The sequence below is a fragment of the Mus caroli genome, chromosome 6 (genome assembly GCF_900094665.2).
Source record: "Mus caroli chromosome 6, CAROLI_EIJ_v1.1, whole genome shotgun sequence".
Lineage (NCBI taxonomy): Eukaryota > Metazoa > Chordata > Mammalia > Rodentia > Muridae > Mus > Mus caroli.
Window position 1 is genome coordinate 35,058,955 of NC_034575.1, and position 24,976 is coordinate 35,083,930.

General features: G+C 40.2%; 1 protein-coding gene across 1 annotated transcript; it reads left to right on the forward strand.

Moving 5' to 3' along the window:
• Positions 1–1,628: 1,628 nt before the first annotated feature.
• Wee2 (WEE1 homolog 2) lies at positions 1,629–24,976 on the forward strand. Its single transcript, XM_021165612.1, has 12 exons — positions 1,629–1,952; positions 2,726–3,093; positions 8,273–8,469; positions 11,362–11,413; positions 13,825–13,997; positions 15,655–15,773; positions 19,168–19,314; positions 20,126–20,233; positions 20,352–20,437; positions 21,299–21,469; positions 22,323–22,465; positions 23,980–24,976. Exons 2-12 carry the CDS (start codon positions 2,770–2,772, stop codon positions 24,125–24,127), a joined length of 1,668 nt encoding a protein of 555 aa, XP_021021271.1. The 5' UTR covers positions 1,629–1,952; positions 2,726–2,769; the 3' UTR covers positions 24,128–24,976.

Here is a 24,976-nt window from a genome sequence, read left to right on the forward strand (position 1 = left end):
ATTCAGGGGTGAAATGGCATGAAATCATTAATTTGCTTTTACATATCCAAGCATCCCTCCCCCTCAAAATAACAAAAACAAAAATTAAAAAAAAAGAAACTGAAGATAACAATGGTAACTAGATTATAAAGCTGTTATAATGCTTGGAGCTAGGTTATAATGCAGTCAGACTATCCTGTCTTATTTGATCATTTTCATTTAAAAAAAAATTTAAATAGGGGTAGAGAGACAGGCGGTTCAGTGGTTAGAGCGTGTGTTGCTCTTGCAGAGGACCCAGGTTTGTCTCCCAGTTCCCATATAGTGGCTTACAAGCATCTGTAATTGCAGTTCCATGAGATCTGATGCCCTCTTTTGACCTTCATGGGCACCACACATGTGAACATGTTACATATGCATACATGAAGGCAAAGCACTCATGCGAACAAAATAAAATAAATCTTAAAAAGAAAAATGTAAAAAAAAAAATTATTACTGAGAAGTCAGACTTTCCAGTGGTTTCCAGTGGAATAGTCTCATTAAATATAGGCTATTCTAACGTAACAATTTGTGTTTTCTTAGTGACAGGCTTAATTCAATTTTAAATAAAGTGGTAGAATTTGTGTTGAGGTATTTTTTACAATTCTCTCTCTTGACTGAGGGACCTCCAGTCTATATGACCTTCTCTGGAGTGACAGACTCTAGACTTCTCTCACCTTCCAGGCTGTAACTCTATACCTTTACAAAAGAGGAGGCTACCCCCAGTGGTGAAAGCAGGTGTCATGCCTTACAAAATCATTTTCTCCCGCCTGGCAGATCTTCCTGCTTCTGCTTCTCCCATCAGTGTTCCTGAGGCCCTGAACCAGAGTGGATTCTCCTTATCACTTGGGAGTATGTTTACAAGAGACAACCCTCCACCCCCACCCCCAAGCAAGAGACTTAGGGATATGAATGCAAGGCAAGGCCAGAATCCTTGCTACACATCTTACTTTTGTGATCTTTGGTTATTTTTCTGGGCAGCAACACAGTTTTGTTTTTGTTTTTATTTTTGTCATTATTTTGTTTTGCTTTTCAAAGTGAAATATTTGACTATTTTTAAACAGAACCGAGATATACTATTTCCCCACATCTATCCAAAAACAGTGGACAGAACATCTACTGTGTGTCAGGTATTAAGGGAAAGACCCCCTTTTGCTCCTACTGATAGACCCCATTAACAAATTACCCTGGTTATTAAGGGATGTGTGGAATGGATGCAATGAAGCAGAGCTGGGCTGCTCCAGAGCATGAGGGGGCAAAGAATGGAGAGCAAAGTATAACTGACCCTGGAAGTGGTGAGGCCCCAGGCAGAGGCAAGACTCGAAACTCTAGGGCGCTCCTTGGGTCGCGGGGAACCAGCGGCTGTTCAGTTCTCATGCATTTCTACCCCAGAATATCATGGAACTGACAAGTGGTGGAGAAGAGTGTAGAGTTAGAGTCTAATAGAATTGCCATTGGCAACACAAGATCTCGACACAGTTCCCTCCCCAGGCAAACAATTTAGCCATAAGTCACTTATTATATTTGTAATTAAGAAGTCTAACAGGGAGAGAGGAAAGGCGGGGCACAGTGGTAAGCAATGATCATCTGATTTACCTGGGAAGCACCCACCCAATCAGCGCTAGCTAAGCCCCGCCTCCAGGTCCAGGATACACTTGGTGTTTTATGTCAGACTCTATTCTGTTGGGAGCAAGGCCAACAACCGGCTGGCCCGGAGAAGAAGTGGCAAGTGATGTGACACGAGGAAGGGAGAACTGACCTACTCGGAGGCTGTGGGGAAGGGATCAGATCACCTGGTTCACTGGCTTGTAACCAAGAACCTGCTCCTGGGCTCAGAAACTCAGCTGACGGTGACTTCTTTGTTGGTAACCTGTGCCTTCCTTTCCCTTGGATGGTTTTTTTATGGCCACCCGTGGAATGCTGAGCCTCTGATAAAGGTGGGCACTGAGTTTTCACATTCGGAGAGGGTTATTCCGCTCACTGCCTGTTCAAGTACCTGGAACAGTGTGAGGGGGTGGGGGCGAGGAAGACAAAGGAAAGGTCATTAGTGGGCCACCTGCCAAAGCGCTGCCTCAGGAGGAAGCCTTTAGCTGAGGCTAGGATTTCTCACTCCTCGGTTTTCATTTAGGTTGCTCTCTCCATGAGTTCCTGCTAGAGATGGGAAGAAGTGGGAACGGCTGTGAAGGGACCAGTGGGGAGAGGGAGAATGGAAGATGAAGGGGAAGCAGTTGTAAGTCTAAGACTCAGTAAGCACTGCTAAATACTACTGGCATGCTGCTATTAGCTGAGAGGTAGGTGTGGCATGACGGAGGACAGATTGTGCATATGCACCACAGATGTGAAAGGGTAGAAAATAATTTCCTGCTGATAATGAACTTGCTTCCCAATTGGCTAATGGACACTTTTCGTAAATTAAAGGAAGCCAACCATCTTAGTAGTGTGTCACAGCGATTGGCCACTGGGAGACTCTGTGGGACATCAGGAGAGTTCTTAGAGGGCCTGGATATAATTGCTTGGAGAGTTGCTGGAGATTTCCTTAATCAGAATGGAAATAAGGATATGCTGAGGCCTTAGAAGTATGGTACTTAAGGGGAAAAAATCCACAGCCTGTCTCACAGCTGTTGGTGGGTAGAGGGGAGGGCAAGCAGACATTGTGCAACTGGTTGGGTTTTTGGTTTTTTTCTTCTTCTTCTTCTCCTTACCTCTATAGATTTATAGTGTTTTCCACTCCGAGACCTCCTTGTCTGCACTGAGATGGCTGACACAGAGACTGACCAGGGACTGAACAAGAAATTAAACTTCTCCTTTTGTGAAGAAGATACTGAGAGTGAAGGGCAGATGACTGCACAAGACATCGGAGGGGCCCAGAACCAAAAGCCTGGGAGGGAAGAAAGTGAGGAGTTGGAGGGTCCGATGCCTCCTACCAGAGATGAACTTCATACTTCTCTGAGCAGAGACAAGGAAAGTCCAGGTCCTGATCTTTGGAAATCAGTTTCAGGCCTTCCCAAATGCCCAGAGACACCAATATTATACAGCAAGAGCAAGCTGCCAGTCCCTACCAACTTCTCCACTCCCAAAGTGAGTAAACCCTGGAGAGGAGGGACCAGGTCTCTGGGATCTGTTCTCCTAAGGGTCAGCTGATGGGAGAAGAGGGTTTTGTCATTTACATATATGCAATGAACTTGCCTTACAGACTAGATATATCTTCAATTCCCTATTTGTTAGTGGAAATGAAGGCTAGTTTAAAGTCATGATGAAACAGAACGAAGTGTCTACCTGCTTGTTTCCCTCAACCAGTAACTATTTGGTATTGGCTGCACATATATCTTAGTTGAAAAGATCTTAAAGTATATTGGAACTTCAAGAAATGCAGAAGTCCAGGCATCCTGTGTACTTTGCTTATAAGAAAACCAATTTCCATGAGTCTGACCTCAGCTACTGTTAGGGAAAAGACCAGATACCTAATCTTTTTTATTCAGTCTACTTTCCTTTCCATTATGCTAGGTGGCTGTGTTTCTGGGTAATTGTTTACTAATATTTTCTAATAGAAATGATCACCATCAGCACACACTCATATCTGCTGTTGCTGTTCTCCCCAGCACAGAGTCCCCTCTGCTTTTGGCCAAGTGCAGTACTGGCACCTCTAATATACTTAAACAAAGCAGCACTTCTTTAAGAATTTAAAGAGGGGGCTGGAGAGATGGCTCAGTGGTTAAGAGCACTGACTGCTCTTCCAGAAGTCCTGAGTTCAAATCCCAGCAACCACATGGTGGCTCACAATCATCTGTAATAAGATCTGATGCCCTCTTCTGGTGTGTCTGAAGACAGCTACAGTGTACTTATATATAATAAATAAATAAATCTTTTTTAAAAAGAATTTAAAGTGTCAGCAATTAAGCACTGGTTGCTTATAGTTCACATATTACTTTACTTATGCTGCACTGCATTGCTCGTTTATTGAGGCCAAGGCTTGGGGATGGCTCCATGTAGCAGATTCTGATGCCATGGTGTATGGTTCCCTAGGGTGAATAGTAGCTCAACTCTCTGCCAGCTCAGCTTGAGGTGCTTAAGATCATTATAATATGTGTGATCCTGCCCACAGACAGTCTCTGTCAGCAGGGCTCTGGAGTGCCTGCTGAGAGCCATAGTATGTCTGACAGGGAATCCTAGGCTTCTTGTCTGAACTATAGATGAAGAGGTTTTGGTGTCCATCAGAAGGTATTTCAGTGTTCTAATACCAACCAAATGATTAACCCCCTTCTCCTTCCTCCTCTTCTTCCTCTTCTTTCTCTTCCCCCTCCTCCTCCTTCTTAAGAATCCACTGTGGGTTATTAACACAGGACACAATCTCCGTTTCCAATCAGTTTACAGTTTATCAGGAGATGGGCAGGGTGGTATTTGAAAGTTTTCTGTGCAGACTGACTCAGTGGGATGATGAGGAAAGATGGAAAGGTGAGGGAGCAAGTAAACAGCAATGAGAGTTGGCAGAATGTTGATAGATGATGGAGAATGGGCTTTGAGTGGAAGTATGCAGGCAGGACATGTGATATGCTTGCATATGCATTTCATTCATAACATCATCCACAACATGCTCTGTGTTAGCAGACCCTCTGCTAGAAGACATCATTTAATTTCCTCAGCAAGTGCCCCCAATTAGAAATCAACCAAAGCAGTAATAAATGCTGAGATAATGCGATGTGGAAGAATAGCAGGGTATGGGGAACAGTAACTGGGAATTAAATTTCACAACAGTGGGGAAGGTTTGTTAAAGGAAGTACTAGCTGAGAAAATACTTAAGTATGAACTGGAGTTAGGCAAGTAAAGAAGGGAAGGAGACCCTCAAAGGACGAGACATCCATGAAGGGAAGCTGTGTTATATTTAGTGGAGCAGAAGTCTCTGTAAAAGAGAGGCAGGGTAGGCAGGAAAGAACCTTCTAGTTTGAAAGTGTTGAATTAACCATTCAATGGCTTTGAGAAGGGATATTTTTAAAAAGTCAGGGTTTTATGTACAGAGTGGACTAGACCAGAAAAAAGTTTTGATATGGAGGAGTACTCACAAGGATTTTGTTGGGAGCAGAAAAAGGCCTGAATGAGGAGAGGGGTGAACAGGCCTCAGGTTGAGAGATGTTTGGGAACTAGCAATAACTTGATGGAGGTGTAGCAGAGAAAAGAGAGATCTAAGATGATGGTGAGCCTTCTTGCTTGATTGAATAGGTGGAATCTTGAATTAAGATGGGAGACACTGAGGATATGCAAGTTTGGGGGAATAAGTCGAATAAATAAATGGCTAAGTAGGACAAAGGGAAAACAACTGAAGCCAGGATCCCCTTTTGGCCATCTGTGGCATTTAGGAAACCAGTGAAGGCATTGGTGGGGATTAGGTCACGTGTTTCGAGTACTGGTATGAGAAGAGAGTTGCTATAGTTAGAGATCTTCAATTATGCCAAGATGAGGAACAGGTAGAGAAGAGAGCATGGAGAGGTAGGTGGAAATACAACAGGGAAAAATCCCTACTCCACAATGATACATTTGAACCAGGATGAGAGCAGACCATGGTGACAGATCAGGGTGGCAGCTAGTGGAGCTTTGCTGAAGACATTGCTGCTGATGCACAGGAAAGGAAAGTTGGCTTCTTGCAGCTTTTTTCCAAGAGGTGCAAACAAGAATCACTGAATACTAGAAAACCATCTTTAGACAGTATTGCAACGTTATAGATTCTAGATTCCAACACTTATTTGATCTCTGAGTTAGCAAATTCCAAATAATATAACTCCATCTTGATAGGAGGCTGCCTTCTTACTATCTTCGGAAGTCAAGGAGCTGCCCCCACATCTCCCTTAGTCATCCATCCAGAGTTTTCACTAGGCATTCATCTACACTCCTTTCTACTGCTTTTTAGTCTGCTGTACTTCCAAGCAAAGCTTTTTTTCATAACGGATATTAACAGTACCTTCCACTATATCACAAGAGGAGATTACAAATCCCATTGGCTGACATCTGCCATGATATGAAATTTCCCATGTTTTTATCTGAAAATTTCATAGGCTCTTTTTATTTTTTCTTAAAATATGGCAAAAGAATTCTTTGCAGCACTACAGATATGCAGAACTACACCCTCCAGGTCATGTGTGAAGGATTCATTTTACTTGGCATTAGAAAACAACATTTCTTGATCTAATGGTCGAGTATAACCCTGAGTTTTTTTCCCAAAATCATACTGGTAATGGAGACACATCATTATGTACTATAGTTTTTGCTTATTTTAAAACCACAGTCCTTTTCCATGATAAACTCACCAGAAAACAATAACTTTGTCACTGTGGGTTTTGAACACAGTCCTGGGATTATTCACTCTGAACTCTAAGAGAAATGCCAGACCTCTATATAAAGTCCTTGACTATGCTAATAGCATATTTTCTTCACCTATAAAACATATGCAAATTTGTATGCTCCACAGCATTGTTCATTTCTGCTCATCTCAATCATTTAGTAAACATTAAATCTAACAGTTTGAAGACTCACATTACTTAATGAGTCAGATGATGGTTTGGCTTCTGATTTTACAGTGAAAAGTCATAGGCAGAGCCCATCAAAATGGTAGGGTTCCTTAATAGCAACCCCAAGCACAATGAACATACTGTAAAGTTCCATCTTGACCATATGTTTGCTACTGTGTGCTTGCAGAACTACAGCATGGGTGCTTCTCCAGATCCTGACACTTAGGTCTAAGGGATCCTGATCTTTCAGAATACTTTGTCTTTGAACTTGGCAGTTGGTTAAACCCTGGTTAAGTCTAGATTCAGTTGGATTAGTAAGTCTTCATTGTAGGATATATTGGTGGCTGGTTATAGCCACATCAAAGCCCTGAAATCTTGCATGATTATTTTAGACTATATCATTTTTAGAGCTATGGTTGTTTAATGATCCACTCAGCCTAGTGTAAAACAGTTTTGGAGGGCTTTATCATCTGCATGGATACATGGAGTGGTTTTCTTCTATTTCCTGGCATATTTACCCATTCTTGGGGCTAATATACTTGAACTCCTCTACTGAGCTGAACCACCCTAGAATACCATTGAACTACTCTAGAATATATAGTCTAAGGGATGAGAGACCTTGTGCTTTTAAACATCTGCAACTATGTCTGCCACTCATGCTACACAGACATGATCGTTTATATTAAGTTATAGCTCTGTAAAATGCTGATGGTTGGGCTGCATTTAGTTAAAACTCTTTGTAATTCTTCTGCTCTTTCATTTCTACGTCTACCCTTTGGTTCCTGGGGCCACTGTTTTAATAGAGAATGACCTATTTCTTTCTTTGTTTATTTTTATAATCATTTTTCTTTGATTAAAAGTTTAACATGGTTACATTGTTTCCCTTTCCCATTCCTCCACCCCACCACCTCTGCACCTCCCTCTCCTGCCCCTTGCTCTCTCTCAAATTAATGGCTTCTGACCCCATTTTTCCTTACCGTAGGCAAAGAACTACAGGCAACTAAAAGATGCTGAAAAGATATGGTGTACCCCAGGGAATACCAAGTGGTCAACCTAAAATCATATACTACATACTAGTAACATTATAGGACTGGGCATGCTGTATTTATATATTTAGGAATGTATATATGTAGACTATTATTTTTAAATCCTTATTTCCCTTCATGGGGTTCTTCTCATTTTATGTGGTGTTTTGAGTAAATTTGAGAGCTCTGATTTTCATGTTTAGAAAGTCTATGAAATATAGCTCTTACAAAGTTATTAATTCAAACACACTGATGCACTGATTGACAAATGGTGTGCTCATTAAGAGCCAGACTGTATCCATTGTACCCATCAGTATCTAATCAAGCACCTGTCATCACGTAGGTACAAACACTGGGATTACTATTGAGACAGAGAGAGAATATCTAAGAACAGGAGGATGGGGGCATCTACAGAATCATTTTTGTCCACCTAGATGCAATGTCCTCATTTTTGAAAGCTAGGACTTAGAATTGGTTTCACAATTGGGAAAACTGCTTGGAAGAAGGGGTGGAGCTTAACAAAAGCACTGATTCTTGTGTGGATTCAAGAATGAGTCTAGAATTCTGTATGGGTAAAATAAGAGCACTAGGTATGGTGCAACTAGTTCTCATTGAGCCACACAGTCTTTTAGCAATGGCATCTGTTGGTCCACATATGAACTAGCTAGTTGATGTGAAACTTCCTTTTACTTCTTAAAGCCCTATTCTGACTTGCTGTTTGTCATCCTCACCTAGAATTTGCTGGGTCAGCCAGAGATTTCTCTGCTAGAGAAGCTCTCCTCCCGAAGCTCTAGACATATGAGGCTCACACCTGCTCCCCTTATGGATGAGAAGACCTCTTTGTCTCTGGTCAATATCAATCCGTTCACTCCGGAGACCTACAGAAAATTACTCCTTCAATCAAAGGGCAAGAGGAAGACCAGAGACTATCTGTAAGTGTACAGTTCTCTCAATTTCTGAGAACTCCTTTGGGCAAGTGCTTAGTTAAGAGTAAGGTTAGGAGTAAGAACTCCACTTGAATGAAGCTGAAGTACAAGCCCCTCATCCCTACAACAGTGTGCACACAGGACTCTGGCACCTTTCTATTCTGATGTGCACTGCAAGGAGCTTTTGGATAGGAGTTTGGCAGAACAAGAAATAGATCTGACTTTCAGTAGACAGCTGAATGTGCTAGAGACCAAAGTCCATGGATTTCTTTTAGTTACAATGAGACTAGCAAAGGCATTCGTATTTTAAACGGTATATTGCAGCTTTGAATTTGGCCTGTGATACCTGGTGATATTGGGAGCTACAGGGTGGTCGTTTGAACTTTTCTGTAGGTGATAGAAAATGGAATGAAGAGGGGGCAAAGATAGTGCTGCTTGCTTTCAAAGGCACTTAAAAAAAAGAAAAAAAGAAAAGTCAAAGCACCCTATTTCCCCCAATTGCCACAGAATGGTAAAAGTCACCTAAATAAGGGTTGCTTGTGTTACCTGGTGGCATTAACTACCTTTGTTACATTTCTCCCTCTGTATCTCTCTTTACTGTGTTCCTTTGTGTGTGTGTGTGTGTGTGTAAATGCACAGTCCCTGGCACATGACTGGAGGTTAGGGGACAACTTAGGGGAACCGTTCCTATTCGTCTACCATGTGGATCCCAGGGCTTGAACCCAGATCCACAGGCTTGTTGGCAAGTGCCTTGGCCTACTGAGTCATCTAACTTTTCTGTCCCAATTTGTGGATTATTTCTTTACTGGTTTACTTTGACATTTTGTTTTACACAATGGAAACAGTTCTAAAATAGGGAAGCCATTTATGTTCATACATACTCAGCAAAATAAATGCACAGCTCACTGTCTGAGCTTTGCAGAGCATTTAATGTACTGTGCTGTTTCTTTGGAATGTGTGGCTATGTACTATAAAGCTTTATGGCCAGACAAGGTTTTGCTCCATATAAGCATTCAATACCTAAACACAAGCCTATCCAATCTACTTTGGCTACTAAGAATCCTATTGGTGTTTCACTTGTTAGGCATCTTTATAAACCTTTGCAATATTACTACCCACTCAGCTCAGTGGAGGCAGCAGGAAAAGATAGATAATTTGGATTAATGAAGAGATACTGCAGTGGCACCATTTAGTGCTCAGGACAGGATAACCTCCCATCTTCACTGTGTTGTCACTTTAAGAAGTATCAGGGTAATGCCAGTGCCTGGCAAACACAGAAGTGGACGCTCACAGTCATGAGTTTCTCCCCTGTACTCCTCTAAAAGAAAACTGTCTGGTGTGCCCACTGAAATCTTCTCTAAAGACCCAGAAAATGACTCACACAAAGGAGAATGTTTGTCAATCATTTCTTATTATAAAATAATTGGAAACCTCTTGGGCAAATTTATTTCTGCTATACTCAATTTCTGTCTGCGTACTGAATTCAAAGTTGGGTTCTAGGGAGGCCAGTGTTAACAGGAGAGCATATTGTGGCTATAAATCAAAAAATGGCTTGAGGTCAGACTTGGTTTCAAATCCAAGTTTTTTTGTGAATTGAGGAACACAGTATGGTTTCACATCTCAGCTTTGGCTGGTTCCTTTTGGAGGATAACAGCACCTACCGTCTCTTCTGTTTTCTCCCTTGTTTGTTTGGGTTTTTTGTTTGTTTTGTTTTTTGAGACAGGGTTTCTCCATATAGCCCTGGCTGTCCTGGAACTCACTTTGTAGACAAGGCTGGCCTCGAACTCAGAAATCCCAAGTGCTAGGATTAAAGGTGTGCACCACTACGCCCAGCTTTGTTTCCAGTTCTTAGCACAGGGGTTCTCAACTTGTGGGTCATATGACCCTTTCATAGGGATCACATAACAGATATCTTTCATATCAGATATTTACATTATGATTCATAATAGTATAAAAATTAAAGTTATGGAGTAGCCATTAAAATAATTTTTATGAGAGCTGGAGAAATGGCTCTGAGATTAAGAGCGCTTGCTGCTCTTGCAGAAGACCTGGGGTTCCATTCCCAGGACCTGCATGGTAGCTCACAAAACCATCAGAAACTTCAGTGTCAGGGTATCCAACATCCTCTTCTGGCCTAACGAGTACCAGGAAATCATGTGGTACACAAACATATTCAGGCAAAATATTCATACATATAAATAAAACAAATCAGGTTTTTTTTAAAGATTTATTTACTTTATTTTATGTATGAGTACACTGTAGCTGTACAGATGTTTGTGAGCCTTCATGTGGTTGTTGGGCCCCGCTTGCTCAGGCTCAAAGATTTATTTATTATTATACATAAGTACACTGTAGCTGTCTTCAGACATACCAGAAGAGGGCATCAGATCTTATTTATGGGTGGTTGTGAACCACCATGTGGTTGCTGGGATTTGAACTCAGGACCTTGGGAAGAGCAGTCAATGCTCTTACCTGCTGAGCCATCTCACCAGCCCCAGGTTTTTTTTTTTAAAAGAAAATGATTTTATGGTTGAGGGTCACCACAGCATGAGGAACTGTGTTAAAAGTCACAGCGTCAGGAAGGCTGAGAACCACTGTCTTAATATGGGTCATCTACTTGCCTGAAATCTCCATTTCTTTCCTCATTCAGTTCCCATTCCTTCTTGGGTCTTAGCTTACATATTGTCTTCTGGAGCCTTTCCCCTCACGAGATACCCACATACCTAGGTGCAGTTCATGGTGTCTCCTGATGCCCCATTCTTATCCTGCATTATTTCTATTCCCTAATGTAAAGTGGAGAGGGAAGGAATTATTTGCTTACATCAGCAGAATGTATCACACCAGCCTCAGTGTCAATTAATTTCCAATCACCCTTGCTCTACCCTTTTTCTTTTTTAGTGAGGAAACTGGAGAAGAGGAAAGCAAATCAGTACAGTGGCTGCCTGCTAAGGTGAGCGTGGTCTCTTGGTCCAACTGTTACAACAGACATCTCATTCTATTCATTCTGCCTGCCTCTCTCTGCTGTTTCTCTTGCTCTCTATCTCTCTGCTTCCTACCCCTTTCCATATGTGAATCTGCATGTCCTTACGTGTGGTGTGTTGAATGGATGCATAGATTTAAGATCAACAAGGGTGGTAAACAATCCCTATAGAAAGCAAAATAGAATAGCCAGAAGCTGGAAAGAACCCAGATGTCCCTCAACAGAAGAATGGATACAGAAAATGTGGTACATTTACACAATGGAGTACTACTCAGGTATTAAAAACAATGAATTTATGAAATTCTTGGACAAATGGATGGATCTGGAGAATATTATCCTAAGTGAGGTAACCCAATAACAAAAGAAGTCATTAGATATGCACTCACTGATAAGTGGATATTATCCAAGAAACATAGAACACCCAAGATACAATTTGTAAAACACAAGAAAATCAAGAAGAGGGAAGACCAATGGGTGGATACTTTGTCCCTCCTTAGAATAGAGAACAAAATACTCATGAAAGGAGTTGCAGAGACAAAGTTTGTAGCTAAGACAAAAAGGATGGACTATCCAGAGATTACCCCACCTGGGGATCCATCCTATAATCAGCCACCAAACCCAGACACTATTGCATATGCCAGCAAGATTTTGATGAAGGGACCCTGTTATAACTGTCTTGTATGAGGCTATGCCAGTGCCTAGCAAATACAGAAGTGGATGCTCACAGTCATCTATAAGATGGAACACAGGGCCCCCAATGGAGAAGATAGAGAAAGCACCCAAGGAGCTGAAGGGGTCTGCAGCCCTATAGGTGGAACAACAATATGAACTAACCAGTACCCCCAGAGCTCGTGTCTCTAGCTGCATATGTAGCAGAAGATGGCGTAGTTGGCCACCACTGGGAAGAGAAGCCCTTTGGTATTGCAAACTTTATATGCCGCAGTACAGGGGAATGCCAGGGCCAAGAAGTGGGAGTGGGTGGGTAGGAGAGCAGGGCAGGGGGAGGGTATAGGGAACTTTCGGGATAGCATTTGAAATTTGAAATGTATATAAAGAAAATATCTAGTAAAATTTTTTTAAAAAGAAAGCAAAATAGAACAGATGTATGTGTACAGATAATACTAGGCAAAGAAAAGAACTAGTGTATAATTCTCTAAAAACAGGGGGATGGGGTCTGGGTGAGAGGGTGGGTTGGGTGGGTGAGTGGCTGGAAGAGGGCTAGCATGTTTGAGCTAAAAAGAGGGTGGCCAGAGCACTCAATTGCTAAGAAGGCTTTGCGTCTGTTTTCAGAGAGTTTAACTCTCTCACAGCAAACAACTAGGGTTTTAATTCTGTGGATCATTTTGCAAAAGTGTTATTACTAGAATAGTTGGAAAGAGAGTTGGTAGTGGAGGCAAATCCCAATATGGAAGAATCAGAGATTAGGATTGCTTAAGGGCAAAGAAAATTACAGGTCTTGCTGATAAGGACTGATTGGAATTGCATGTAAAAATCATCTAGGAATAGCTGTGTTCTTTCTTTTCTTTCTTTCTTTCTTTTTAATTTGCTAAAGTTAGATGAAAATCATTCTTGGTAATTGGGACATTAAAAAAAGATGACACTGAAGAGATAAATCATCTTAAATTTATGTATAGTTATAGATATTTTGATCATAATAATAGACTGTAAAATTCCCAAGTGTTGACATTATACTACGATAACTGTGATATATTGATATATATAACACATATCAACATACATAAACACAAATACAATGATATGTTATAAAAATGCTGTATATTGTGACATATTAATGTACTTGAGGAGTCATTGCTATGAATTTCATGTTATAAACAGAAACCGCTGCGTTGAGTGATTTTCCTGAGTTGATTTACTAGCCGACACTACCAGCTGGCCACTAGGGGGAGTTATTTCTGAGCTCATGTGACGGATTAATTCATTCAACAATTTTGTTTCCCAGAATAAGACGTCTGTGAAAACAAATTGAAATAAGAAAATCTACTCAACACGAGGTGCAAATACAGCATTCAGGCCTTGGAACATGCTTCACCTGTTTCTTGTTAGTCCTCTAGCTGAGGACAGTAGCTCTGGCTTTCAGAAGCTTGAGTTTCAGAAGGTGATGGGTCTCCCCCATCAGAACAGTCTGACCAGATGGAGGAAAGAACATTAAAAAAAAAAAAAAGTGATCAGGGGCAGCACTGACTTGTAAGTAAGGCTACAAAGGACATATGTATGGCCAGCCATTGGAAAACTCTTCTGCTATGAACCCATTGCCTTTCCTCACATTTTAAAAAGCAATTTAGGAAATGCAATATAGCTCTATTTTATTGCTCACAGTATATAGGAAGAGTTATTCTCTCTCTTCTCTTTAAATATTTTAGAGAAGTATTCTACAAGAAACTAATATGGCTTCCCGCTATGAAAAAGAATTCTTCGAGGTAGAAAAAATTGGGGTTGGAGAATTTGGGACAGTCTACAAGTGCATTAAGAGGCTGGATGGATGCATTTATGCAATAAAGCGCTCTGCAAAGTCCTTTTCAGGATTGTCAAATGAGTGAGTACCTTTGAAAAGTATTGGATGAACAGGCTTGGATTTGGTAATTTATTGATTCTCCAAGTAGTTTTTAAAAGAACACCAGTATCAATGAATACACACCATTTGCTTGTTTTTAAATGTATCCTTACCATTGGCTGTCATTTTATATTCATAGCTTTACCAAGTTGTCCAGAACACCAATTGCATTTCCTAAGAGAGAACATGATGATTTCAGATCATGTTGTTGTTTGTAGTTATAGGGTCTCACCATGTAACTTTTGCTAGCCTAGAACCCGCTAGTAAAGCAGGTTGGCCTTGACCTCAGAGATCTGTTTGTCTCCACTGGCATTAAAAGCATGTACTACCCAACCAGCATGCTGCTGCTGTTTTAATTTCTTGGCTTTTCTGTCTACTGGTCTTACTGCCATTCTAATGAATTGAATTATGGAATGGTCTCCTGGTACCTATTTAAGTTCATCTGAAATATTGTCGGCAGGAAATCCTCTCAAGTCTTTTAACTCTGTTTTGTACCCTTTTAGCTTACTCTCTGCAACTGTGATAAAAAGCTACTTGAGGAGAAAAGGGTTTATTTAATGTTTTGCTTCCTGGTCCCAGTCCATTGTGGAAAGGAAGTCAGGGCAGGAACTCAAATAGGAACAGAGACAAAAACTATAGAGGGACACTGCTTACTGGCCTGCTCCCTAGCTCATGCTGAGCCTGCTTCTTACGCTTGTCTAAAGTTGGAACCTCCTACACTGGGCTGGGCACTCTCACACCAAATATTAAGCAAGACAATCTCTTGTAGACATGGCTATAGGCCCATCCGATTTACACAATCCCTCACTTGACATTTCCTCTTCCTACGTGGCTCCAGTTTGAATCAAGTTGACAATAAAACTAACCAGAACATGTACTACTAATTAATTCATTAGTAAAGATTGATACTGTATGCAAAGGAAAAGCTATTAGTAATGTTTATATCTAACATCTAGAACTAACTGTCCAGTTCCCCCTTGATCATTAGGAAAACCAGCATTTTCTGATTGAATCAATGCTTTCGTGAACTCCTTTCATTTATACTGACCATGTGAAAGCCAGAAATTACAGTCTTTTTGTTTTTATATTGATATCAATCAAGAACAGAGTTTGCTTTTCTTTTGCACAATGCATCTCCTTCCCAAAACTTTCCCCATGACCTCATCTGATTGAGTTAATAATACTATAATGACTATGTAGCCTTTAGAGAGAATATAGGCCCATACAAATATCCACAATCAAGTGTGTGATGGCTTTCTTGTTATACCTATTAAGGCCTTTTCACTGTTTTACAGTAGTATAAGACCTAAAGCATATGTGCTATTGAGACAGTAAGCACACGAAGCACCACTATATATGCCATGTTCAATGTATAAAACATGGACTTTGGTACCAGGTTGACCAAGGTTCTGTTCTTAGAGCTACTATTACCAGTTTCACCTTGGGCCAGTCACTCTCACCATATTTTCCAATGTATCTTTCAAGAATCTATAAAGACTGAATAGATAAAATACTAAGCATGCAACAGGCCCTAGAAAAATATTTTATTTGTAATGCCTCTCATGTTTCCCTTTTAAGAAAACATTTTAATGTATATTATTTCAATTAATTTTCCAAATGCTTTTCTGTCCCCTGGGAGATTGGATTTGCATGAAGTTTATGCTCATGCAGTGCTTGGCCATCATCCCCATGTGGTACGCTACTATTCATCATGGATAGAAAACGATCATGTGGTCATTCAAAATGAATACTGCAATGGTAAGTATGTGGACTCATACAAAGGATGAACTTTTTAAATCTTCAGATATAAATGTGCCTCCTGACAGTTTAAGGTTTTACATATAAGTCCTACTGAACATGTTTGTGCCTGGAAGCAGAGATTAAGAATGGAATTGAAGAGTAGTTGAGTGTGTGTTATACAAAGCTAGTGTAGCTGATATAAAAGCCACTTAGGGATACCCAGGTTGGAATAAAGGTTTCTAGTTATAGTTGGTTTGGTAAAAACTGCCAATTCTGCCTATTTTACTATGGACTTCTGAGTAAAGGGGTCCTTCATGTCTCTTGCTGCTTCAGATCTTTGAGCCTAATTGTCCTCACCACAGGTATGAGGTGGGTGCTGTGACCAAACTCGGTAGGTTTTTTTTGTTTATTTGTTTGTTTTGTTTCTAATAAATTGAGTAATATCTGCACTGATTTTAGGGGTAACAATACATATTCTGATTGGAGAATATTTGAAAATCCTCCTCCCCAGAGCCATCCTTACTGTCTCTAATAGTGTAGTGTGCCTTCCAGTACTTTTGGTGCAAACCCACAGGCCCTCATAGAGTGGTCCAGCCTGGCTTTGGCATGTAGTGACCCGTGACAGAGCTTCTCCGTTAAGGAATGAGTGGATGAACTGGTAGGCGGTAACTAATGTCATGAAAGGTCAGGGAATGGCATGCACCCATACAAGACAGCACTGTGGCACTTCTCTTACTGTTTCCTTGTAGCTAACATTTCCCTTTGGCCTTAACCTCTAGTTCTTTTTATCTTCCCTCTAAACCCACGCCACCCTCTCCTTTTGTTCTAATAGTCCTCTGGGAGGTGGAGTCCTTTGTACGTATGATTGAGACCTTTCTTAATCATCTTTCCTTTCCAACTCCTTTTTCTAGGAGGAAAATTGGTTTGATTTCCATGATTTAGTCTTGCTACTAGCACAAAGTATGAAATAGAAAAAATTAACTCACAAAGTAAAATGTTAATATGATGCAGAGCCAAATGAAAAGCTCTAAGAATTTCAAAACCAGAAAGACAAGGAAATTGTTCTTATTATAATCATCCTTTACTTCATTTGGGCATTTGAATACCTCTCTATAGCTGATAGTCTACTAAACTCTAGCTAGAGAAATAGATGGATATGTCCTTCAAAGTGCCTTGCTCTACTCTTTCTGTTAGAAGAACTACATAACAGAAATCTGGTGCAAAGCTATCTGGTACAATCATAGATAAGGAAGCAGTCAGAGAAATATGATGGGGTACTCAAAGGGGCCTAGTTATTAAAACTGGAAAGACCTGGTTTTATAGCCCAACTCTGATGTTCACCAGCTATATAATTAATTACTGGAATGTCACTCAAAATTAGTACATAAATGGATGGTAGTATTTATTACAGAATTGATTTGGCATCTAACAATAACATTTGCCAAATATTAGCATATGCTAATAAAAATAGAGTAGCCCCAAATTTCATAAAGAAGGCAAGACTTGAATTAGATTTGCAGAAGAATTACTATAGTTCAGGAAATCAGAGGGAAGACATCCAATTGATGGGGCATCAGGCAGGCTAAAGGTAAAGTACGGAGAGTGCTCTGACCTGACAAAGTAGGAAAACCACTATGTAGCAATTCCCATAGTAGGAAATATTATCAGCAAGATAAAAGGTAGGGATACTATCCAGGACTTTAAAGTCCAGTCAGTGTTGTCAGACTAGATGTGGTAGGTTACAGGTTGCAGGGAATTCTTGCTTCATCATCCTGGCCCATTGCCCTCACAGAGTGCTCACTCATTGATGTGTAACTGATTTCGAAATTTAATTCTTACATGTGGAGCCTGTCCAAGTCCTCATTCTTCTTCCCTCCTCAGCTTCACCCCCGAAGTTTCCTTCCTTCTTATTTCCATCTTTTCATCCCAGGGCTTCCCACACTCATCTCCTAGCCCACCAATGCAGCCAGACTGGGGCCTGTACAGTTGTGAGGTAGTCGTGTGATTTAGAGTCTTACAAATGTATATTAGATGCCTATTACTAGAGACCCACTGCCATATAATTTCCCCTGTTGTCCCTCTTCAGCCTGAGCCAATCAGATGTCCTCTTTTTCCTGATCTTTGTCAAAATGCCTTGAGAGGCACTTCAGGATCAGTCTAGACAACTAAAAGGTCTCCAATAGATTCAACAGCCCCCAGGAGTTCAACTGATTCTGGGTCAGACTATTTTTCTCTCTGTAATGACAATATTTGTATCCCTGGTATCTTCTGCCATTGAAATTCCATAAAGCCAACCTCTGATTCTACTTATTTAAATAATGTGACACATCAGACGCACTCACAATTCTCACAGGATTTGTCTTGGACCGTGTTCTGACAGAGGTCCTTGCTTACTCATTTCCCTGTTGCCAGGGTAAACATCCAACTCGGAAACCTACGGCCTATACACCGGTTCTTTCAGAAGAGAAGCGAGCATTAGATGTGGCTCTTGCCTCTTAGGAGTACCCTGGCTGGGTGCAGCCTGGAGAGTTTTCCTGGGATGGAGCCCCCTCCTCTTTGTTGATCTGTAGTAGCTTCACCTACAGATCCAGTTCCACAGGCACTTCCTTTCTATTTTTAAAACAAAATTGAAAATGTTTGCTTTCCTTACAAGGAAGTGGAATTTTCTTACAGAATGTGAATATTTTAGCATGACAAACTGGCCTTTAAGGTTTGCAGGGACACTTTTTTTTTCTAAGTACAGACGTCTTTCAGACTTTATTATTTTAGATCTTTCTGTTAAACCAGGTACAGACTCAAATTTTGAGACCTTGTCAGTGAACTTGAATGAAAAGAAGTATTGAGAAACATTCTAACACCTGAGTGTGGGTGTTTAAGCCCAGGCATGGCGTGAACTCAGAACTTCAGTTTTATACTGATGACAAAGATAAATCAAGACAGTCTACAGACAGTGTGAAAATAGAGGATTCAGGCATAATAAGAGCTTTTAAAATTTCTGAGTCAACCTTTACATTTCTAATTTTATGATCTATCATTAATGAAATAAGGGTCACACTGAAGTTACTAATGTTCTATAATTATTAGTCTGACATTGACATAGGATTGATTATGAATCTAAAAACTACCCAAGTTGGCTTGATTGTCATGTGGTTAATAATTAAGTAAAATTCTTAAAATGTTAGGTAATCACATACCTGAGGCAGTAGGGCCACATACTGAGAAACTATAATTGTATTTTGCTTTCAAATTCCTGAAATCACAGCATCTATGGCTTCATTGTAGGGCTGATATTGAATGCTCTGCCCTGACCCTTAACAAATTGGATGTGTTCAAGTCTCTGATAATCATTTCCTGTGCATTTTCACACTTGTTTTGTTTATCTATTGTGGTGGTATCCACAATTTCTCCCCAGGTGGGAGCCTGCAAGCTGCTATATCTGAAAACACTGCGTCCAATAATCACTTCCAAGAGCCCAAACTCAAAGACATCCTTCTACAGATTTCCTTGGGACTTAAGTACATCCACAACTCTGGCATGGTACACCTGGACATCAAACCCAGTTAGTATTTTTCCATCTATATTCCTGCCATATTTTGTCTTTTATAGACCATCCTGAAAATCCACCCCTGTATACCTTCAATCTCAAAGACAGTACTGTCTATAAGAATCACTTTCTTCCATTTCTTTTCATAACAAATTCAAGTATCTTTAATTGTTATCTCCTTGAGCTAGGGTATACAAGGGGAAAAAAAGACAATTTTTCATGTAGAGCAAAAGTATTAAACTAGACATTTAATTTACCACATGTTGGCCATATTCTGATTGTGTTGTAACTAGTACTGTGCTTTTCTAAGTCATCTGTGCGCAGGGTGAACAGAGTGAGTGTGTTTATCACTTATGAAACCTAAGGAGAAGTTATTATTTTGTGGGTTTTGTTTATTTTGAGTCAGCATGTAACCATGCTCTCCAGAGGATGGGGATTGTATGAGGGTGGTTCATCTTAAACACATGTTAATCCATTACTGGCTGTTTTGATCCAATGTAAGAAGTTACAGAGCTGGGTATGTGTACCCAAGAGGTAGATGCAGAACAGTTTTTGTGTGTTCAAGACCATCTACATTATGAGTTTCAGGCTCCTCAGAAGTACACAGTGAGACAAAGACAGATGGAGAGGGAGAGAGGGAACAGGAAGGAGGGAGGGAGAAAGGGAAGGAGGGAGACCATGTAGAAAAAAAAATAAAATTAAAAGGTTAGTAGTTATTTTGCAACCATACCAAAGGAGAGAAGCTGGAATGTCATGGCCATGAAAGGCTGCTTTATGGGGTGGGAGCCCAGGAATCATTCCTTATGTGTACTCTATATTTTTTGAGGTAACATCTTCATTTGTCATAAGATGCAGAGTGACTCTCCTGTAGGCCCAGACGAGGCTGAAAGTGAAGCTGACTGGTTTCTCAATGCCAGTGTGATGTATAAAATTGGTGAGTCTTCTTTTCTATTCCATCAGTATATCACTTTATCAATAAACTGATAACTATATTTACTCCAACTCCAAGAAAGACATATTCGTAAAAACACCCTTTCTCTCTCTTTTAAAAGGTGACCTGGGCCACGCGACATCAATCAGCAAACCTAAAGTGGAAGAAGGAGATACTCGTTTCCTGGCTAATGAGATCTTGCAAGAGGTATAAATTAGGGAAACAGGGTGAGGGTGGGCTTGCTTTTTAATTTTAATTTTTTTTTGAGAGAGAATCTTGCTGTGTTATTCAATATGGCTGCTGCAAATCTGTTGTCCCCTTATCTTAGCTTCCCAAGTAGCTGGTGCTACAGCTGTTCAATGAATTCTATAATTAATTCAACTGTTTTTACTCTCAAATGAAGGCTCATGGTGCCCCAAATGAAGAGTATGCATTTGTAACTCAAATCGAAGTCTCATTTACATTCAGACCAAACACAGTAATGAAATTCCCAAAATGCATAGGAATGCTGTCTTCATCAACAATGAATCAATATTTACATAGTTCTTTCTAAAGATCCCTCACTGTTTCTAGTATTTCTTAGAATTCTTAGCCTCGTGGGTTGCATAGTAGGAAGGAAACCATCTCTTCATGGTCATCTTTGTCTTTATCATGTTACCTTCCTGATAGCCCACCAGCTCTTATCACTAAAATGACTGGTAGTCTCTTCCCATCATCTTGGCTTTCTGTTAAGTCTGACCTAGCTAGACTATAACTTCTTTCTGGGTAATACTTAGGGAAAAAAGTATTTTCTTGTGATCAGCTAATTATATATTCATGCCTCTTAGAATCTGACAGAAAAAAATGATGCAGACATCCTGCCATGGTCTCTTGGGGCACAGAAATATTGTTAAGGTTTGTTTGTTTCCTTTAGCTTCTCAGGCATAACCCAGCAACTACAGTAAATATAACTGTAGGTCCAGAAGCAGCTGAAAGCGATAGGCTCATAAGATTCAGACCTCTGCCAAGCACATTTTAGACTCACTATCTTTGGCAGACTAACTGGTCTTCCTGTCTTCTGTTTTGTAGAATTACCAATACCTTCCCAAAGCAGACATATTTGCCTTAGGATTAACAATTGCAGTGGCTGCAGGAGCAGAATCATTGCCCATCAATGGTGACATGTGGCATCATATCCGCAAAGGGAACTTCCCAGAGATTTTCCAAGAGCTCTCAGATGACTTTTATGGTCTACTCAAGGTGAAACATCTTCTGAGATGAAATGCAGATGAAATGTCAGTGAAGACAGGCATGGTGGTGGGGGGAAGGGGTTAGGTAAATATGAACTTGGTTGGGATCGTGCATGAACGAGAGGAGGAAGGATGTAGAAGTTCAGATAAGACAGAATGAAATTTCTTCGGAAAACTTAACTTCCATAATACACTGATGTGAACACTTTTTATTTGTTCTTCTTAATAACCCCATAGAATAGCAGGTGGCACATCTTTCTGCAGCAGAGGAGCTCTTGTATTCAGTTAATAATTTGCCATTCTAAATCAAACCTTGTCTTTCCCCTCCAACTTCAGAGTCTGCACTGTCGTCAATGACACAGTTTTCTAAAAGAATCACCTAAAGGGTGTCTTTAAAAGTGTAAGCAACTTAGCGTTAGAATAATGGTAGTCTGCATTTACTCAAGCGTTTCCCATAGCTGAAAATGGTAGAGACGTGCTGGGTAGACTTGGACAGTTTTTCTCAAGTGTTATTGAAGCATCAGAGAAAGTAGATGAAAGAGTATATCTTCTACTGAATTAAAAGGTTGAAAGCCAAATGGCTCTTCAGGCAACACATAAGAGACTTTTAAGTATTTTATGGTCACTAAGAGATTAACAACAACAACAACAAAAGTACAATGTAGTGGAAATCCACGTCATAGGTACAGACAACCAGTGTTACCAGACATGTTCCACTTTCTGTTCAAGGTAGAACAATGTTCCACTGAGGTCAAGCAGTTTTACAAAACCTACTGGTAGATATTGAGCTGAAGTGGCCTTGAATGGGAAGATAATTCCAGAATTAAAACTGTTTTCTTCAATGGTCCTAACTCTGTCTTCAGAACATGATCCACCCAGCTCCAAAGGAGAGACCATCTGCAGCAGCTCTGGCCAGAAGTCGAATTCTCTGGCCTTTCTTGGAGAAGACCGATGAACTCCAGAAACTACTGAATTTGGAGAAATCCAAGACAGCCATACTGAAAAGGTACAGTTGGTTGTTGGAGTCAAAAAAGGATCTGTTTGAACCACTCCCAGTGGTCTGACTGGACTAATGTGTCTTTATAGAGTCAAGCTTATTGCTTATTCTACATCATCAGACATAGGCTTTGCCCACAGGAAGCCTGGCAGTGTGCTTTATTTCTGGCATGGGATTCTGCAGCTCTGTGATTGGACAGCTTTGAAAGAATTCCAGGTAATGCAAAGGAAGCAAAAGGGAGGTATACAACACCAGCAATAAGCAAGTCCTTGGATTCTGAGGGACAGCAGGTATCAAAGTAACTGGTGATCACCTAAGCTAGTCTTAGCTAAATAGAGATCTGTTTTATGATACTTTGGTAAGTGGAGACCTACTTCAGAAAGCACCAAGTTGCAGAGACAGGAGGCAGGCATCCTATCCTGCTCACATGCTTAGAGGATTATATGTTTTCCCTAGAAAAGGCAATCTGATTCATCTCCCTTGGATGTAGGTTTGTATTCATTTGTTTATTTCTTCATTAGACAAATGGGAAATAGTGTGGGTGTGGTTGGAAGAGGTCAGACAATGATTTTTACATAAGCTTTTGAAGGAATTCTTAGTTTATTTTTGTATACGTGCACTATTGAAAATAAAAGGAAATGAAATATGGTCCTTTCTTAAAACTTGCTGAAATGTTCAATTTTGTTTAGCTACAAAGTCCATCCTAGAAGGACTAGCTTGAAAACCTGAACAGTCACCAAACTTATGTTTTGATTTTGAGCTGCAGAGACTCTCAGCCTTTAGTGAAGTAATTGGCTATTCCCAATAAACCACTTCATATTCTTTTGCTCTTTTTGAGTTTCTTTGTTTCAGGTAATAAACTACAACACACACACACACACACACACACACACACANATATATATATATATATATATATATATATATATTCACTCATAGGAATGTAAATTGTCCGTGAAGATGTGTACATACTCTGTGAGGCTAGGCTGGAGCTACAAGTGACTGCCATTGTTCAATACAAATGACAGTTGATGGGCACCCATCATATAGATGAGGCTAATGGCATCTTGAAGTTGTCTAGATCAAGGGGTAGTAAACTTGCTCTATAAAGGACTAGATATTTAGTAGTTCATGCTTTGAAGGATTTATGATTTCTGCTGAATTGATTCATCTCTGCCACTGGTGAATGAAAACAACCACTGAATATATATTTGTAATATGTATATAGCAGATACAAATGAGTAACTGTGTTTCAATAAGATCTGTAGTTTGTTGCCCCATGGTTCTTATATTTTGCCTAAAGAGTTGTTCACCTAGAATTCTAACTTTAAAGGTGATTTATGAACCATACATGTATCAACCTTTTAAATGATAGTAAAGATCATAAGAATTGATGGTGCCATTCTGCATACAGCTCAGGCTTGATCCTGTAAAACTGAAATAACAAGAGAAATTAGCTATGACTATAAATACTCCCTCTCACTAGGGAAGACTTTACCCATGCCTGTCTCCGTTGATTGCAGAGAACTGAAAAAAGCTCGGCATATCCAGACCCCTCAGAGAGACATCCACCATTGTTATTATCAGATCTACAAAGGCTCAAGACACCTACTGGTGGGAAGGAGGAGGAAGGCGCCCTCAAGCTTCACCTGTGGGACATCCTCCGTGTAGGAACTCACTCCTGGCCTTTTGCTACACAACACAGCCTTTTGAAAACGCTTACAGGATACAAAACTAAACCAGCTTGAATGTACAAAGATCTCAAAAGCCATCATGATGTGGCATCTATAGGCAAGATCACTGAGCTTCCAGGGTTTCTCCTTAGCAACGGTCTTGTGTATCGTAAGTACTGGAGTCTTCTTTTCCCTAATGATGTATTTCTAGAGTTGCTTACTAAAGACTCCTAATGAATCATCAGAAAACCTGGCTCTGAACTGAAAGGAGAAGCAGAAATGTGCTACTTTGGCCTATGGATTAAGAAGCTGCCTTTACTTATTCTTCACTGGGGTCCAAAGAACTTTCCCTGTACATAAAAAGGGATAAAATATGGCTTTAAGTGTCAGCTTCCAAGAGAATGTTGCCTGTATTTCAGAGTGCTTTCCAAGATCTGTCTGCTCCTCCAATCACCAGCTCCTTTGAGCAAAGAATTTGCCTACTATACTTTCTGAATGGAAGCAATCTCTTTTCTGATTTTGCATTATTAAATAAAAGACTATCATTGTGTGAAACAACTAGAGTAAGACTATAATTTGGATATTCCTGAGCTGCTTATTAATTTGTGAAACATAATCAGCAGAGGCAGAGGACCCAGGAAGGTTGGTGTACCTGTTCCCCGTGTGTTCCCCACGTCTTAGGTCTCTATGGCTGACTCCAATTGCTTTTCAGTTTTTGAACATCATATCATCATCTGGTTCTCTTCATTTTTTTTTTAACACCAGAACTCATCCTTTTGTTTTCTGTGCTTTTTAACATATTTTAATCCAAATCATTGTAAATAAAGATTTTTATCTTATCCAAAGA